The following is an 18521-nucleotide window of genomic DNA, read 5'->3' as shown; positions in this document are numbered from 1 at the left end:
GGGACGTTTGCAGAGCGGGGACGCTTGGGGTTCGGGGTTGCTCAACCAGGTGCTGCCAAGACAGCGGGGTTCGGTGTCAGGGAGGAACGGGGAAACTTAAGAAGTGGTAGTGAGCTAAAGAAAGACCCTGTTCTGCGCACTGGCGTAGCCTCAGCGTAGGACCCTCGTCTCTAAGCTGACGGCCAGGGCTCTCACTGCTTCCGCTCTTGGCAACGGCGTTGGCTGCAGTTGCGTTTGGCGGCTCTGGCCCCGCGCGCGGGCGAGCGCGGCGCGGAGGCGGCTGCTCGAATCCCGCAGCCCTGCTCAGCTTCCCGTGCGCGTAGTGCCGGCAGCGCAGAGCAGGCCTGCAGGCTCCCGCGGAGCTCTGGGGCGCAGCAGGGGCGTGTTTTAGGTGCCGCTGGGGTCTGGCTGCCTGCCAGGTGGGCACTGGCTATGCCGCAGTTTTGGAATTCATCCTAAATCCTCTCTTGGATCTGGCTAGCGCTTCCACTGGTAATGGGTCGCGCGTCCCAGGCTGAGATCTCCTAAATGAGTTGGTTTCCCAGCGCGATCGAAAACCCAGGCTCCTCTTAGGCATCTCCGGCCAGTCACCTTAAAATTCAGTCTCACCTGCAGCAGTGGAGACTCCCCTGTTCCTGCTCCAGTAAAGCAGGCGCCACTATCATGAAGAAGGGAAAACATCCGTATTATCCTTCTCTCTAGACACTGCTTGTTGTTTTTACCAAATACGCCGTCTGTGACTGGAAATCAGATGGTGCTCCACTTCTTGACACGTAACGAAGACCTAGTGCTTGCCGTGCTACTGAGTAATAGTTTTCGGGCAAAATAATAACGCGGTTTTCTTTTGGCTTGCGTGCCTTTGCACTGTGATTCTGTAGGTCCGTATTTTAGTGTCGGCCTTATTTATTTTGGGGGAGCAGTGAACATCCAAGGGAGAATACTATATGTGATCAGCCCCTCAGAACAGTATGTGAAGCTTTTTGGCCTCTTCGCGTACAGAGCATTAGAGTCATGGAAAAAGAAGATAAGGCCGCTGTTAATGCCCGCACTTTTATTTTCCTAGCATATCTCTACTAATTTTTGTGTAGGGTGACTCCCAAATACTCCCTTCAATTAGGCGCCTGCTTTCCTGTTTTGGCAGTTGCTTCCAGGTACCCTGTTAAAACAGCGCGACTGTGGGAGTAGGCGTGGGGTGGGGTTATCTGGGGGGAGAGCTGGTGGCAACGTGGCCGTGCTTCGTTTTGGTTGTGAGATGAAAGGAATCGCAACATAAGCAAAAGCGGCCCAACAGCGGCCTCTTAAACGCCTGAAATGTTCTTGGAAAAAAATAACGATGTGGTCGCAGCAGGGGATGAAACGGTGGGAGGGTGCAGGTCTGACGGAGCGAGCTGGACCTCCGCGGGTTCGGATCCCACAGCCGGCGTCGCCCCGCGCCGCGGGCAGGTCGCATAGCCTTGCTGGTGGGTCCGATCCCCTTGCCTTGCGAGCTCGCAGCCTCTTCTCCCGGCTGGAAAACCAGGATAATTCATTTTGCAGAGATGTGAGGAGGCTTTAAAGCGCACTGAGGCCTTTAGCGTAATCACGGCGTGAATCCCGTCCGTTACAGCCATTAAGGGCATTGCTATTCGAGTACTTCTGTTTGGAATTACTCTTCCTATAACCACATCCTTGATGTCATTCGCTTTGGTGTTAGCTTTCCGAAGCTGTTCTCGCAAAGCCTAGAAAACCCGTTTATCCTCGCTTGTTCATCTTAGGGAGAATTGTTTGAAGGATTTCTCTCCCTTGGGCTTCCCCGGCTGGGGTAGCTCACGCTCGTTTGCTGGTACCGCTGCTAACGAACCGCGCGAGGGGAGGGGAGCTTCGCGCGGGGCTGCTTCAGCGGAGAGGCAACCGACCACTGTTAAAATGATTTATGTGTGTAACCGCTCCAGTGTTGTAAAGAACCTTAACATGGGGTCTCGAGGGCTTTGATGGATCAAATTTGTTAAATAAATTTGCACACGTATATATTTAATATAAAAATGACTGCAGCATAACCGGAGGTTTTTACTTGGCCTGGGTTCTTTAATTTTATTTTTGGGCAGGAGGGGTGTGCCCCAGTTTTATAAGAGAGGGTACAGGAAGGATGTGTGTGTCAGAAGATGATCTGCAGCTAATCCCACCGGCTTTATCCAGCCTGATTGCCGACTTCCTGGCTTGAAGCACATCTGGAAATTGGCATCAAATTCCAAGCAGAAAGCACCGAGCACGCGGCGGCAGAAAATCCCACTTTGCTACTGAACAAGGTAGACACCGTGGTGAATAAAAGCAGGAGGCTGCTAATGCGCTCTTTATTTATTAAAAAGCACGCGATTGGTTTCCCCAGGTTTTTCCAATTATAGCGCATTGAATGGAGGTGACATCAGTTTTGAGCGGAGGCCAGCCTATTCAACAGTCTGGCGAAGAAATTTATTAACTGGTTACCTGCCAATTGTCTGGGTTAGGGACTGCGGTACAGATGTGTTTTGAAAAGTGATAACATTGTTAGGGGCCGTGTTTGGATACGGACAGGAAAGCTACACCGGTCTCTCCACTCTCTCTGAAGTAGGTATTTAAAGCAGTTTGTTTAAAAAAAAAAAAGGAAAAAGAAAAAAGGAAAGAAAGGAAAAAAAAAAGAGGTTGACTCATAACTTTTTTTGCATGGTTCATTTACGCTCTGACCCTCCTGTTCCTAGGTAGGTTTCCTCCTTCCTCGCCCCCGGTGGACACCCAGCGGCAGGACTTCGTTAAGCAGCGGCGGTGTGAAGTTGCCGTCTCGCCCGCCGGCTGCTGCACCGCATTTTATTGCTTATTGTTTTATTGCTTATTGTTTTATTGGTTGCTTTTAACGGGGCCAGGGCCAGTTTATGAGAGTGTCTCCATGCCCTCCTAGCCTGCCGGCACTGAGGGATTTCTGTGCCAAGCCTCAGCCCTTGCAGCGTCTTCCACAAAGTGGGCAAGGAAAAGGGGACCAGAGCAGGTCCCCTGGGGCCGTCGCTCTCCCCTGCACCTGCTGGGCCGTGCTGAGGATGCTCGAAGCGCTGTGCCGTGCCGGGTGTCCTGGGTGAGGAGCAAGGTGCTGCTTCCCGGGCCGGAGGAGTTCACACTGAAGCCTTTCCCTACAGAAGAAAGTGAGTTTGGGTCTTGCTCTGCTACACAGCTAGTGATTTCATAAAATGGGTAGGACCTTAATATTTTGGCGGTTCCTCCCAAATTTGGCCCAAACTGGCCAAAGTTCAAAATCTGTTAAGAGGAATTGACTGTCAAGGTGTGATTGCGTGTCTCATTTCCTAGGGCAGTCTGGCTAGAAAGAGGGCTACAAAGGAGTTCAGGAGATCACTTGCTCCATCCCCACCCTGTTGTCCCTCCTGATGCGTGTGTCTAATCTGGTCTGAAAAATTTCCGGCAGCGGAGCCTCCGCTGCATCCCTGGGGAGCCTGTTCCAGGCACAGCCATCCCGAATGAAATCCTCCCTTCCTGCCACCGAAACCTGCTACTTCTGGTCCTATCTCTAGAGGACTTGGGGCACAGCTTATATCCGTCCTCTCCGCGTTAAACCTTTTCGCTTTTGAAGACTTATTATGCTTCCCCTCAGTCTTCTCCTCTTTAGCTTACGCTGTCGGAGTGGCCACGTGGAGTTCGGGAGGGAATTTCATGCTCGGAGAGCGCCTCTCCTCATTCCTGGTCGCCTTCTTGCGTTTCAGCCAGGGCAGCTGGTGGAAGGACGTCGTCCCTGGAGAGCCCTCCTGCCGGTGCGGGAGCGCATCTTTCCCGCCGGGTGCTGGGTATCGCTGCCGTCCTCTGTGCCGGCTCCTGCTGCGAGCACCTTCCAGGTGTTGCGGATTTAAACTTCTTCAGAATAAATTGCAGTAGAAGTTAGACTGTTGATTCACATCTTGATAGTAACACTGTGGTAAAACACAGCTGCCTTGGCTCGTTAGTGCAGGACAGGTAATATTGCTCCTGATTTCTAAAAGAAGCGGCTTTGTACTTGGTTGGTTTAACCTTTTATTTATTTATTTTCTTTTACTGTTTCCCTGCGAGGTGACTCTAAGCTTATTTTCTTCCTATGAATTGTAAAACAAATCCTAAAATGCCGTGGTGGCTTAGGTGATAGCTCACGCAATCTGTTCTGCCTACTGCAATCTGTTGCTAAATCCAGCTCAAAAGTGGAAGGCGCATCCGTGTTTGCACGCACCGGCGTGAGCCCGCGGGGACGGGGAGGAGGCTCGGGTTCGGCACGGCCCTGGCGAGGCCTGCCTCTTGCTGTACCGTGTGGACAGCCCGTGTTGTCCCTCCTGCCTCAGTTTCCCCATCTGTAAAATGGGATAGTCGTGTGCTGCCTCCGTAAAATGTTTTGTGGCTCACCAGTGATATGGCTCTTATGAGGAAAACAAATCACTTTGTGGAAATACTAGTGATAGCTTATAACCAGGGCAGGTTTAAAGACGAAAGCAGTCAGTTTTGTCCCATGTTAGACACCGCTTTAACATGTGCCTTCCCCTCTTGTTCCCCTGATAAAACCTCCTGTATAGGCTCTCCATTTTAGTAGCAACTTTTTTAATGCTAGAAACCTAAAAAGACCAACTAGCTTGAGGGAAATATATATCATGCCATAAGCTCTGCATCTCTCCCCATTGCTGTGTTTAAACTGGACAGCTTTATTTAATTGCATTGATTTTTTTTGTGTGTGTGTGCCTCTACTTAATTGTTTTCAAATGATGGAGATATTTTACCTCCTGTTATTTCACTGCCTCAGTGTTTAATTCCAGTCACAATTCAGCCATCTCCTGAATCAGCTTTCCTTATTAAGGAATTCAGCTTTCAAAGATAATTTCTAAATGTTAGATTCTTTCTCCAGCCATTTCATTTCTAATTTGTCTTCATGTCCTTGCCTAAAGAGAAGACTTGCATGGGACATGGGTTCTTATCTACAGCTCATCATGTTCTCTGCTGTCTTGCATTAACCATTTTTGGCCTTTTTTGGTTGCAGATAAGAGATTGTAGCATTATTGTATTTTCACTGGCCTGGAAGATGGTGTGATGGTTCCTTTTGTTTTTCTTTTCTACTTGAGGGGGAAGTATATTCGTTGAAAAAAAGCAGTTTTGGTAGTTTAAATGTGTTCTCCAATTTAGACTGAATTAAATGAATATTTTCAAACAAACAAATCTGTTGAGGTGAAAATGTCGTGTTCAACCTTTTCAAAATGAAACAGTATGATTTTCACTTCTGAATCAAAAGTTAGAGCTGTAGTTGTGTGTGTTGTGTAAAGGCTAATGAAAATCACCTAAAAATAAAATCAAACCATTATTTTGGCCACAGAATGAAAGAAATCAGTGAATTGACTAGCTGTCACTTTAAATACCATTGTCATCTGGATAACATATCCATAACTGGGAAGTGTGGGATACTGTAGCCACGAGTGTGGCAGAAGACTGTAGACTATGGCAAGCTAGGGTTGATCATATTACGTTTTGATTAATTGCTGACTTTTGAAAGATGGAGGTTCAATTGACCTGGGCTGGGCTTTGTCCCAAGCCATGCACGGAGCAGTTTGTAGTTAGAAACGAGGTCACTCTGACTGGTCCAAAGGATATTTGTCATGATCTCTGTGGCTCAAATGCCACTCATTTTCCTTCAATTGTTGTGCCTTGACTCAGCTGAAATTCTGGTTTCGTAAAGCTGGGATTCTTCATCTGAGAAGTTCTGTAGAACCTCCCATGGCAGGGGACTCTGGGCATGGCTTCCAAGAAATACTGCTCCGTAATTAATAATAATATCCAATTTATGCAAAATATTTTCCTAGAAAAAGGGTAAAGCAAGGGACAGGTACTTAGCATACTCACTGCAATGAATAAACCAATGCAATGAGCAATGAATTTTATATTATATTATTATATATATATAATATAAATATATATATATTATAAATATATATATCAAATTATATGTTTATTCGGTTGGTTTTCCACTTCTGGGATCCCAGCACACCTCAAGAAGCCAAGGCAGAGTCGAAATGGTCAGAAGTTGCTGTTAACCGCTGGGGTTAGTCCTTTGCCCCCTTTGAGGGAGGGAAAATAGGGGGGAATCAGCATTTGCTCTCCTCCAGCCAGGTCTCATGGTAAGTGCGTCTAGACTGTCAAAAGCTCTGGGTGGGAAGCCTGCATCTGTGCTCGCTGCCTGGGCGATTTGTGAGGGACGGCAGAATTTTGAGAAAATCGGATGGCCTGGTTAGCGCGATGCAGACACTGGAGCCTGACCGGAGCAGTTTATTCTGTCTGTTGTTTTATTTTTAACTCGTGGCCAGACCCTGTTACTGCAGCTCTGCCTGCTTTAGGGGTTCTCGCAGCGGAGACGCCAGCGCCATGGTACCTCTTGGAGGCGGTGGCCTTGCCACGAGAAGGTCAGGTCTGGTACCTGCGGCGTTTGGTGGCTCCGCCGAGCGATTCGCCCCCGGGGTCGGACACCCCAGGCACCCGTATCCCCCTCCTCGGGGTCTCTGAGCCCAGTGACCCACCAGACAGTGCTTGGCAGGTGGGAAGGATGCGAATGCTTGGATTTGTCAAGCGTAGCAAGGACCGATGGTCCCCGAGTGGTCCTTCACCGCAGGGTGCCGCAAACCGGCCGCCCCGCGGCGCTTCTGCCCTGGACTCTCGCGTTCGTGCGACGGGTTTCAGCGCTTGTGGACTTGTCTGCTCGACACGACAGTACTTGGCGCGGGGTGATTCACCGTCCGGCAGCGGCCGCCGCGCTCGCTGCCCCCCTGCCTCCGCGCGGCGCGACCCGAGCGCTGCGTTTTCGTCCGCGGCGGCAGGTGCCGCGAGCGAGCGGCGGGTCGCCGCGGGGGAGCGGGTCGCGGCGGGGGAGCGGGTCGCCGCGGGGGAGCGGGTCGCGGCGGGGGAGCGGGTCGCCGCGGGGGAGCGGGTCGCGGCGGGCTCGCCGGGGCCGGCAGGAAGCCGCATTGTGCGTTGCCCTGAAACGGGAGGTTTGGGAGCGCAGCGCCGGGTCGGAAAACAGGGACTTGGAAGGAACAAACACTCGCCGCTGCAGAAGGGCGGTGATTTCCTTTCGGGTAAACACGTCATTAATCTAAGGGAGCACATTCTTTTCCAGCGAAAGATAAGGGAGTCGAGTCGCCTTTTCTCAGGCCTGGAGCTTTGGAGATTGTTTTCGCTGTGGCTTTCGCTCCACCAATTACAGACTTTATATAATCTCTCATTTGGGGTTTGCCGTGCTTATTATGGGGGCAGAGAAGGTCTTGGACGAGGAAACTCCTTTCCTTCTTTCTTTAAGAACGTCCCAATTGTTCTTCCCCTCCCTCTTGCCAGTTTTTCTTTTTTTTCAATAAAATCTTTTTTGTTTTTTACTGCTTGCAACTCTGCTGAATTTGAAACTTAACTATACTGTTTGTCCCAATTTATAAAACTGGAGAACTGGCGCTCTAAGAAATTAATAATAATGATCACACAGAAGGAGCTCTACTTGTGCACTACGAATGGAAAAATAGCAATCAGTTCCCCCCTCCGCCCCCTTCCCTCCTGCTTCTCCGTTTTATTTTGGTATGTTTGAGCCACTCGTGGTCTGAAGATGCCTCTTGGCTTGGCCAGCAAGGCCCTGGGGGCTGCCAGATGTGGCACTGAGCTCTTATGTTTCAGCTGACACCATGCTGAAGCATGGTGAGGCAGCAGCAGGAGAGCTGCTTTCTGCGCTTGGGTTGTCTGTGACTTGGGATCCAGTAGCTCTGAACTGGGATTTTGTTATGTGCCCACTAGCAGCGAACCGATTTTTCATAGGAGCACTGACCAGCAGGTCTAAGAAAACGGTTTTGATAGTAAATGTATTAAACTGAAATTTAGGGAGGAAATTACAGAGGAAATCTAGTCCCCTCCTATTCTCTTCTCCTCTTCCCATTTTTTTCCTTTCAGGAAAGAAGCTGCTTAGGGCTCCTAGCAGCACATGTGCCGCGGCATTGGCTGGAGTCAGCAGTGAGCCCCGTCCTGGAGGTGTCTGGTAGATCCTGGGAGGTCTCGAGCTCCCCGTTTCTCCCATTTCTCTCAAATACGGTTGTGATTTGAGCAGTTGCTCTACAGTCTCTTTGTACTAATCTGCCAGTGTATCCGTGTGGCCACATGCCATCATTTTAGTTGCATAATAGCTGCAATTTTTTCACTGTATAATCACTTATCTGCAGGTATTCCTCTATTTTTTCCCATTTTAAGCCTCCCAAAGCAGGAATGCTGACATTATGGGAGCTGTCAGCAGGTAGGACGTTGCCCTGCGGTCTGTGAGCTGAACTGAAGGCATGACTGCATTTGTGACATATGGAGGGCTAATCTGCGGGGACAGCTATCAAGAGTCTTGTGTTTCTCCTCTCTGTCTTTGGCTGGGCTGAACACGCACCATCTCCAACTAGGGAGCTGTCTTGCTGCCCAGAAGTCCAGCATGCAGCTATGTGTGTCCATGCTCCTGGCTTGTATGAAACGTGCACGGATTCAGCTAGTTTGAGCCTGCAGCGTTGTGCAGTGGTGGCTCAACCAGGTGTGTAAAGATCCAGCATAAATCAGAGACCCTGGACCAGGTGACAGGAACCAGCTTGTGCAGCCTGGGAATAACAGTGCATGCTTTGCCCAGTCTGTCTGTTTGCATCTTCTGTCTGTTTGCACTGCGGGAGCTGGGCCATGTGTTGTGTTTGCTTGGCAAAGCCCGCTGGCATTTGGAAAACCAAGGGATCAAGTTGCGTTTGGCTTGAGGTCTCATGGGATCTGGCTGCCTGAACTGCAAAGGTTTGGAGGAGCAAGGCCCAGCAGGTTAGAGAAGGGGCAGGCAGAGCGATGAGCTGTGCTTGGGAGGGGTGAGAGACAAAGAGGTGGCTTTTGGTGGCCGCTGCTCTGGCGTGCTCTGGGAAGGACTGGGAAGGACAGATGTCCCCACTGTCAGCCCTGCAGGTCCGACTGTGGCACGACCCATGGGCATCCCTGCTTCATGGGCATGTGCAGCCCACTGACTGTTGCACGGGGGCTGCAGAAGAGGGCAACCAGGATTTGGTGAATTTGATCCCCTGGGTAGATCAATCCACCAGTGCCTGTCAGCAGATGGGATTATACAGAGATTTAATCTCTTTTCAGTCCATTCCATCCATCTCCACCTTGGCCTCCCTGTGGCTTTTCTCTTTCCCTTCTGTTTCTTCCCAGTCTGTCAGCCAAATCTTGTATTTCCAAGGGTGAAGCAGGAGGTGTCCTGAAAAATATTAAAACATTTTTGAATCTTGTACTGGTTTGGCGAAGATTATATTTATTCTGTGGACCTGGCAGCTCAGCTCTGCCTTTTAAATTGCTACAGTGAATCAGTTGCAGGAAGAAACACCAGATTCTCCTCTATCCGTCTGCAGCTCTACCTCCCTCTTGCTGTTTTCCTTCCCAACCTTTCTGCATTTCTCTTGTACATCTTCCTCTCTGACTTTTCTGTACCAGGCTGGCAGCATTACGGGGGTGTAAGTGGTAGTGTTTGACTTTTCTGAGAAAAAAGATTACATGGTTTTTGCTAACTTGTCATTCTGTGTGCTTCCTGCATGCATGTGAGGTGGGAAAACCTCAGGAGCTAGAAAGCAGCAAGCTAAGCAGTTGCAAAGTAATGGGTGCAGAAGGGCCCCAGCCTAAGAAGAAAGTTTGGTATTTGATTGTCAATGTAGTTTAAAAAGTCCAAACAGAGGAAGTCAAGTGTGTGCACAGAGGGATGTGAAGGGGTGGGGTTTGGTATTGCATGGCTTTGATTTTTTGATTCTACTGGAAAAGGTAATTAAAGTGTTATTCATGACCCCCATGCCCTCTTCATGCCTTTTTGATGATGACAGTCTGCTGGAGGTGTGCACCATTTTAAATGACCTTCCTTGGATGTGCTGCATCGTATTGTTCAGCTGTGATTGAGGTTAGGTGGGACTGTGTTCTTCTCTGTTGCACATGTCAACGTGTGGTGTCATTGAATAAATGAGGAAATCATAGCTGTCAAGAGTGCAGTTATGTTGGTGCACAGCATGTCTCGGTGAAGCATTCAGAGTGGTTGCAACAGAGGATCCTGTGCTGTTTACTGCCTCAGACAGATTAAATTTAAGTATTTACATAGTGTGGGGGAAAGCAAGGATAGAAGTGCCATGGGATTTGGACAACATTCATGACTTTGCATCTATCTCTTCACATTCACGGTTTCTATTTGTAAGGCTAATCCCGTGTATTTGAGATTGCACTCAGAGATATTGAAAAAACTATTGTTAGCGGTGGTTTGGTGTCAAAATGTTGTTTCACTTTCCCTTGGTGAACGAAGATGTTTCGCTTGTGTTATTGGCTATAGGTTGTAAGTGCATTTTAGTGAGTTCACGTCTGGTGACCAACAGATCATCCAAGGACAAACTTCTTCCACAAGCAGTGGAAGAATTAGTATTACAAGGGGTTTTGGAAAGAGAAGTTCAGTCTTTACGTGCTCTAGAGCACTTTTACATATAGGCTCCCATAGAAATTAATTTGGTTTAGGCCATCCAACAATCATCAAATAGACCACAACAAATAGTTCCCAACCTGATAGGGCTTGGCTTGATCGTGGGAGGTTAACATCTCCTAAATCCTGGGCTTGCACATTGCCCTCAGCTAAGAGTTTGGAGGAAAAACATGAGTACGTTGCTGGCAAGAAGGAGTGAAGCTTTATCTTACAGTGAAGGTCTGTGTTCAGGTGAGGATTGCAGCTGTCGTGCTAAGCTGCGAGCATAGTTTCTGTTTCTTCCACACTGGCCGTGCCAGGGGTACGTCCAGTGTCTGTGCCGAGATCTTGCTTCATGAGCGCTGTGCACTTGGACAGGCGCCTTCTTAGTGGTAACTGAGTGGAATGACTGGATTTTGCAGCTTTTACCAGAAGGATTTAGAGATGGAAGAAGAAGGGGGAAGGAGAGAGAGGAGATAATTATGCCAAGGATATATAATTACTCTTTGGCTCTCCACATCTTACGTCATGCAGGATCCTGAAAATGCTGGGGTCAGACCCGGGAAATGTGCTGCAAGGCAAACATTTCCAGCTGTTCCACTGAAAGCAAATCTCAGCAAGTGCCTCTCTATGGCCTTCCAAGTGGGAACACTGGGGGCTTACTTATTGAGTCAAACAAAAAGCCTCACCACTTCATGCCTTCAGCATCCACCTTTGTAATTAAAATGTCTAATTGCAAGCAGAGTGCAATATGTGGCAGTCTTCAGGGAGCTGTTTCTTAAGGTGGTTTTCCATTTTTTATTATTTAGCTCCATGGTCAGGCCTACCTCGGTGCCAGGGTTTACTTAACCTTAATCTTGTGAACAGGCTTATTGAATTTGGCCAAGACCTGACTAATCTGTAATGAGCTCCAGGTTGCATGAGACTTGGCAGAATGGTTATCCTCTGTGCAGTTGCATAATGGCCTGACCCCACGTAACCACTGCTTGTGCTGGCAGCGTCTTCAAATCACAGTCCTTTTCCAAGTTCATGAAGTCCTGGTCCGAAACCTCAGGCTTCACGGAGAGGCCGCCCGTTAAGGTGTGCCCTGAGTGCTGAAACCTGGTGGCCTAAAATCGACTTGGGCATTTTTATCCTCTTCCACCAGGGGAGAGGAAACAGGGAGGGAAAAAGCAGTGAGAAAGTGCCAAACGTTAAAACCAGCCAGGGGCGAGGAAAAACAAAGGCGCCTCCATCAGCAGTTGGATCTCCGAGAGGAAACTTCTCCCTGAAGCGACTGAGTGATGGGCGGAGGGTCGTGCCTGCTTCGCTTCTGCTTGTAATGCCATGCGGGTGATGGGGAAAGGAGTCCGGTGTGAGCCAAATCCTGCTCTCCAGGGAGAGCGTGGGAGGAAGAAGAGGGTGTTAGGGCTATGCTAGTGGCACCGATGGGGAAAAGGGCTAGTACCCCCCTCTGATTCCCTAAATAATGTGCACGGTCACCTGGGGAGTTGTGGGGCTCCAGGCCATGTCGTTCCTGCCAGGTCTGGGATGGGACGGGGTCAGACGAATCAAGGACATCTTGCATTTTGCATCAAGGCGAGTGGAGGAATTGCATTTCAGACACTTCCCTTAGCCGGGATCGGGACTCGGGGGCCGTCTCTGCTGCCATGCAGGGACGCAGGGTCGCTGAGACATAGGTGGTTAGTACCAGTTTTGTTACCAGTGCTATTACAGGAGGGGAGCATGAAGCCAGTGATGTTCGTAGCTGTAAACTGGTAATCTCGGGGAGGTGGGCAGGCTGTGCAAGAACCAACAGCACTGAGGAGGGCTGCCTAAAACCATGGTCCTGGAAACTCTTTCTCTTTGAAAATTTCTAGGTATTTTTTTGTTATCTAATATGTGATTTTAACAAGGGCAACTGGAAGGACTGCCGGTGAGGCTTTTACCACAAATAAGTAAAATGTGCTGGAAACTGTTAATTTAGCAAACACACTCTCTAAGTATATTTTAAGGAGGTCTGAACAAAATGTTTAAATTTGCAGTGAATTGGCTGGAAAGGGGCATTTCGAGGGAACATGTGCAAATTTTGCCACACTCAACAAAGATTTTTGGCTAATGATACGAGGGAAAAAATCCAGAAGGTGTTGAAACATTTCACTTTGACACTGAAATGAAATATTGTGCCTTGGAAATGCTGAGATGTTTCACCTAGATTCAAAATTTGACTCAATTAGAACCAATCTTGAAATGAAAATAAAACATTTTGGGGATTGAACAAAATAATTTGCCTTGAGCTAAAATGAAACCTTTGTGTTTTAATTTGTCAGAAGTCATAGCAGTGATTCAGATGCTGGTTGGATTTAAATCAGTTTTATTCCCCTCATTTACTTCAGTTCAGCCACTTGAGAAATCCATTATTTGCCTGCTTCTTACTGAGCATCTAATGATGAAAATAAATTGTTACTACTCTTTATTGTTCTTTTCCCATAAGGCTGACACAGCAGAGAGGAGGAACCGGATACTTTTCCTTACTAGCATGACAGTGGGCAGATTGTTTATAGCATTTCAGCTACAGTCTTCTGCAAGCCAACAGAAATCAGGGACGTTAAAGACAGAATGAAGAGACTGTGGGGTTGCATAAACTAACCGAGCGCAAAACTTGTCACACAAAGATTTTGTAACGACTGATGCACAAGAAGGAAAGAATCTGGCTCAGATCTCACATACCCAGTAGTTAGCTAGAGGAAACGATCCTTTTACAAAAATTAAAAAACGATCATGCCTTGTTTGGAGAACATAGAGCCAAATATAGACCCTATCGCATTTCCTTCCCTCCTCCTTCCGAAGCTCGTCCTTTTGAAGTGCGTTTAAATGGGATGTGGATAATTGAGTGTGTGAATGACCAAATGAGCGCTGTGTTGGTTTAACCGATTCGTCTCAGTTGCTGATTCCTGTTTTGTTTTGGATGATTTTCAGCCCAATTGCCCTGTCAGTTACAATTAGAGCCATTAATATGACAGCTTAAAGGTCACAGATGACTTTCCCCAGTCACATGCACAATGGCAGCCGGGAGATATTCACAACATACTGTTTTCGGCTCCGTTGTTGTGTGTCGATAGTTTGCCTGAATTGATGGCAATTGCAAATCATTGCGTAAAACTGATCAAAAGGGACAGGCGACTTGTTTCATAGGAGAATGATTGACTGAGAAATGAAGTTGCCATACCAAGTAACATTTGGATGAACTTTTCTTAATTAGGCGAGAAGGCTCCTGATTCTGTATAAAGGGGAAATTTTAAATTGTTAAACTTCCTCTATCATGCCAAAGCTGCACGAAAAGGAAATATAAGTAGGATAGAATAGTATGTGTACTGGGACTTTTTCAACAACTCTATTGCTGTTATATTATGTGGTTAGAGTAGCAGTTGCTGTTGTTTTAGGCTGAGTGCGTATATATGGATAGTCTCTTCCATCCAAGATTTACGCTTGTGGGGATAAAATAGGAAAGGGAACAACACAAAACTGAAGGGAGCACATTTGGCTTCTTAGGTTTAGTGGAGGCAAGATCCGCAAAGGCTGCCTGGCGGTTGTGCTGATCGCAACTGCTAAGATATTTGACTATGCACATCTCCTCTTATTTTAAGCTGTCTGCTCAGGTTAACCCATTCTGGTCATCTCAGAAGATGACGCCTAAAAACATACGAGAGAGGCTTGGTAATGTTCTACCTAATCCTGTAAGCTGGGCCTGGGTAGAAGATCTTCCTTTTTTCACTCCTCAGAAAACTTAAAATTTAGAGCTATGTTGAAAGTACTGTGTGGGAATTGCATTTCAGACATTTCCTGCTCTTTTTCCACTGTGCAGGTGAGACATCAAACTCTCCTGAGTCTCCCAGGCTCTTTACAAGTGGGAAATTTTTGGCCATGGTATGGCCAAAATGGTATCAAAGAAAATGTTGTCTGGTTGTATATTTGGCCTTTTGAAGGAAAACAGAGACATAACGTATCCAAACTGCCTGGATCAGTCCATCATCAAATTCTGTAGACCCAAAACCTAGCTGGAAGACAACAGTCAGTGATGGTTCACTCACAAAGCAGAAGGTTATGTCTGGTGAGGTTCTGCAAGGGTCTATTTGTGACTTGGTGTTATTTGATATTTTCCTTAACTGCTTGGATGATGGCAAAGAGAATATGCAGATTCAGTTTGCAGATGACACCAAGCTGGGAAGGGCTTGCAAGCGGACTGGATCATGGATCAGATTTCCAGTTGAGTTCACACACACTGGGGAAGTGGTGTGAAAAGAACAATTCACAGTTTGATCAAGACAAAGTTCTACAGCTTGGCAGAAATAACTGCATGTGCCAGTGCAGGATGGGGACCTACACTGGATAAACGACCTGTAGCACTGCTCTGTAGGTCACAAGCTGACCATGAGTCAGTGACATCGTGATTTTTGCAGAAGAGGCAAATGTCATGCCTCGATGTATAAATAGAACCATAACCTGCAAGATGTGACAAGTAATCCTTCTACTTTACTCAGTGTTGGAAAGACTGTGATTGAAGTACTGAATCCAGACTTGGCCACTGCACTTTGAGAAGGATTTAAGTCAACTGGAGAAGCTCCAGAAGAGACCAATAAGAATGATCAGAAGTTGAGTTGGCTCTGAGGAGAATCTGAAAGAACTTGGGTGAGAAACCCAAGTAAAGGCCCCTTTTAACTGTTTTCAAGTAGCTAAAACTTATAAGAAGATGCAAATAATCTGTGGCTCAGGCAAGGAACAGCATGAACTTCAACATGAACATAAATGATAATGTAGGAAAACACATGAATAAACAGCCAACAGAGGCTAGAGTCCACTTCATAGCAGACTTTTAAGAACTGGTTGGACAAACTTTTGTCAAGAATGGCATAGATATATTTGATGCTGCTGGGAAGCACAGGTTGGAGAAGGTCTCCATGTTTTCCTGCTTCTTTAGGGAGAGATGAATATTTCCCTCCCCCCATCCCTCATGTGTTTTAATAATGAAACATTGAAGTTTACGTGAGGTGCAGGTACTTTGTGAAGAATTGCTCAAAGACAGATATTGTCATCAAGCAGTTGCTGGAAGGTTTGCAGCCAGCTCAGAGGCTGTTGGACACACCTTCCAGTTAAGTTTGTAGGAGTTCTGTCTGAAAAAAGGAGTTCAGGTCTGGTTTTGCTGGATTGTACAATATACACAAATTCCCCATTTATTTCTACAGAAGCAGCACTGTATGCAGGCTTCCATGAGATGCACAGGTCAGTGTGTTGCACAAAGTTTGTTCACTTCAAATCTTGTCTGTAGCTTGTTCCTAGCAAAGATAGCTGGTGCTTTTAAAAAAACGAGCAGCAGGAGACCTTTTTCTATCAGTATGTTTCCATCCATGTTTGGGCAACACAATGAATACAGATGTAGTAGGAAACTTTTGATTATCTATAGGATTTTTCTGGGACAACTTCAAAGCTTTCTGTGGTTAGTTATATTCTCAAACTTAAAATGGATGTGTCTTGTGTTCAGAACTCTTACTTAATTTTCCGGTTTAATCTATTGGCCAAACATCATTAATGTTGTCTTTGAGGCTTGGGACGGCTTTGATGGAGTCTTTTTTTAATTTGCTCCAAACGCTAGCCATCACCCTGTGCAGTCATAAACAACATCCTGTCTGCTAATGAGAAAATTCAAGTTACTGTAGTCACATGTCTTGTGGAAATACACTGCAGTGCTTAGAAGAAAAAAATACCAACTTTGCTTACCTCCCATCGCCAACTAGCACAGGCATTTGGATTATTGGCAGAGAGGAGAAGTTTCCACAGATTAAGATATTCAATGAAAAATCAGCATTGCCTGGTGAAAGTAAAATAATTCATTTCATATATGTATCATTTATTTCTTAGCCTGCTTTCATAAGTTATTTTTTCTACCTATAAGCATTTTAAAGCCTTTACTCTAAATGCACTGCTGGCTCATCAGCTGTTAGGCTTAACTATTCCTAACAAATTCAGATTTGTAGAAGAATCTGACCTGTTTGAGTGTGAAGTGGGAGATGAGGATACTTCCTTAGATACCCAATAAACCAGTCACATAATGTTGATACCCTATCCATGGCTTTCCTCTCTCTCTCATCTCCTGTAAAACTCTTTTGTTTAGAAAATAAACTCGTGTGTGTGTGTGTGTGTGTGTGTGTGTGTGTGTGTGTGATCATGAAAAGCTTGGCACGGGAAGTGTGACGAATCCAGCTCAGCAGAAGGTATGCTGGCTTGACATTTTTTTCCCTGTTACACTGTGTGCTTAGGCACCAGTTTAAACATCTGCAGAAGATCTGGGAGAGAGCTTGTTGGTCAGGAGGCACAGCCCTATGTTTCATCCTGTTTTTGAGATGATAATACAGTAATGGGATAGCCCTGGCACCGGGACAGTAAATGCACAGCTCCGCATCAGAGCAATCTGCAGTTTTAGAGCGTCTTATTTCTTCTCCATCAGGCAACCTGTCTCGTAGAGGAGCATCCATACTGCGATGAATGGACTTTCTTGGCTCTGGGCTCGTTGGTAACCAATATGTAAACACTGTATGTGTTGATAGCAGCTTAAACAGTATAGACATGTCTGAGGTCTTGTCCGTGTGGGAGCACTGACTGGCAGAAACATGCAATAGGGATATGGTATGAGAAGGTGGTTCAGGGATACGCTTGTCTTTATGCCCTCCCTTCTTCCCCCCATCAAGTAAATTGTCATTAATCATTTCAAACTACCGTTTGAAACAGCTAGTGTTGTCCTATGTATGTAGATAGCAGATCATCTCTGAGGGTGCAATGGAGGGGCTGTGAACAGGGATGTCAGTCCCTTGCCGTCCGTACCTGTTTTTGAGGTTTCACTCTCAACCTCTGTGTGTTTGCAGAGCATGGCTTTGTTGGCTACTCCGAAGAACTGATGTTTAACAACACGCTGCCGGACTACAGCCAGGGGGAGTCCTTCTTCACTGTTTTTGGAGTGTTTTTCCCAGCTGCCACAGGTACTGTAAGTTTTACTCTCCCCCCCCCCCCTTTTCCTCCACAGTTGCATTTCGAAGATGAGCAGAAACAGTCCGAGTTTCTCTGTGACGCTTAGCTGAGCAAACGAGATCGGTTTTGCTGAGCGCTCGTCCTCAGCTGTGGCAGACTCATGCAGTCAAGTCAAAATGTACTGGCTTTCCTGCAGCGTCTCAGATTTTGCACACTCTTATCCCGTTCACTTAAATATGCTCTTCTTTCTCTCCGTGGTCAGAAATTCCTCGTCAAAGCTATGGGTGCTGAGCTGCCATTGACTTGATTGTATGGTGCCCTCATGACCAAAGACAGGGGTTAGGCACTGATCTCGGCTGATGTTATTTGGCCGCAAGATATCAAGCCTTTTTAAAAGTGCTGATTGAGATTTATCTCCTAAGCTTTGGGCAGCAGCTCTTACTAGGTAAACTTTATGATTTGATTTTACTGAAAGGGTAGGAAGGGTGCCAGAGGACTTTACCTTCAACCTCATGGGTAGCAGAGCCAGGCTGATCCCCTGTCACTCAATATGCTAACCCATCGCTCTCCGCACTTCCCTCCCCTCGGCGTTATAGACGTTTCTTTGTGCGAGAGTGTCAGCAGAGCTCGGCTGCTGGTGTCTCGCTGTGCTGATTGCACCAGCTTTCCTGATGTGACACTTTGCGCATGATGCAGGCTGGTGGCATGGGGTGCGTGGTACCATTGCTTAGCCTTCCTGCTGACGTGTTTGTTAAATGCTATCAGATGCTTTAATATTATTCAGTCTCTTAAATTAACAGGAAGATCGATGTCCTCTTTCTGAAGCTGGCAATCTCTAGCGGAAGTGAAATAACTATCAATTTGGGTTACAATACCTTTTGTTGATGCTGCTTTTTAAGCTGTAAAAAGTACCGATTATAAGCAGTTTCCATAGCGATGAATCCTTGGATTATAGAATGAATTTGCAGAGGATTAGCTCTAAGCAACTAGTTGAAAGTTGCTTGCAGAATTGCTGCAGTACAGGGAGACAAACTAA

General features: G+C 46.8%; 1 protein-coding gene across 1 annotated transcript in view; it reads left to right on the top strand.

The window, feature by feature from the left end:
* Positions 1-18521, top strand: part of SLC12A8 (solute carrier family 12 member 8) — a 59878-nt gene that overhangs the window by 12210 nt on the left and 29147 nt on the right. The window contains exon 6 of the mRNA XM_013959664.2: positions 17383-17496. Within this exon, the coding sequence (XP_013815118.2) occupies positions 17383-17496 (114 nt within the window). The remainder of the gene's footprint in view (positions 1-17382; positions 17497-18521) is intronic.

Source organism: Apteryx mantelli, chromosome 6 (assembly GCF_036417845.1).
Source record: "Apteryx mantelli isolate bAptMan1 chromosome 6, bAptMan1.hap1, whole genome shotgun sequence".
Taxonomy (NCBI): Eukaryota; Metazoa; Chordata; class Aves; order Apterygiformes; family Apterygidae; genus Apteryx; species Apteryx mantelli.
Note: the sequence above shows the minus strand (reverse complement) of the source record. Positions and strands in the feature narration are given on the sequence as shown.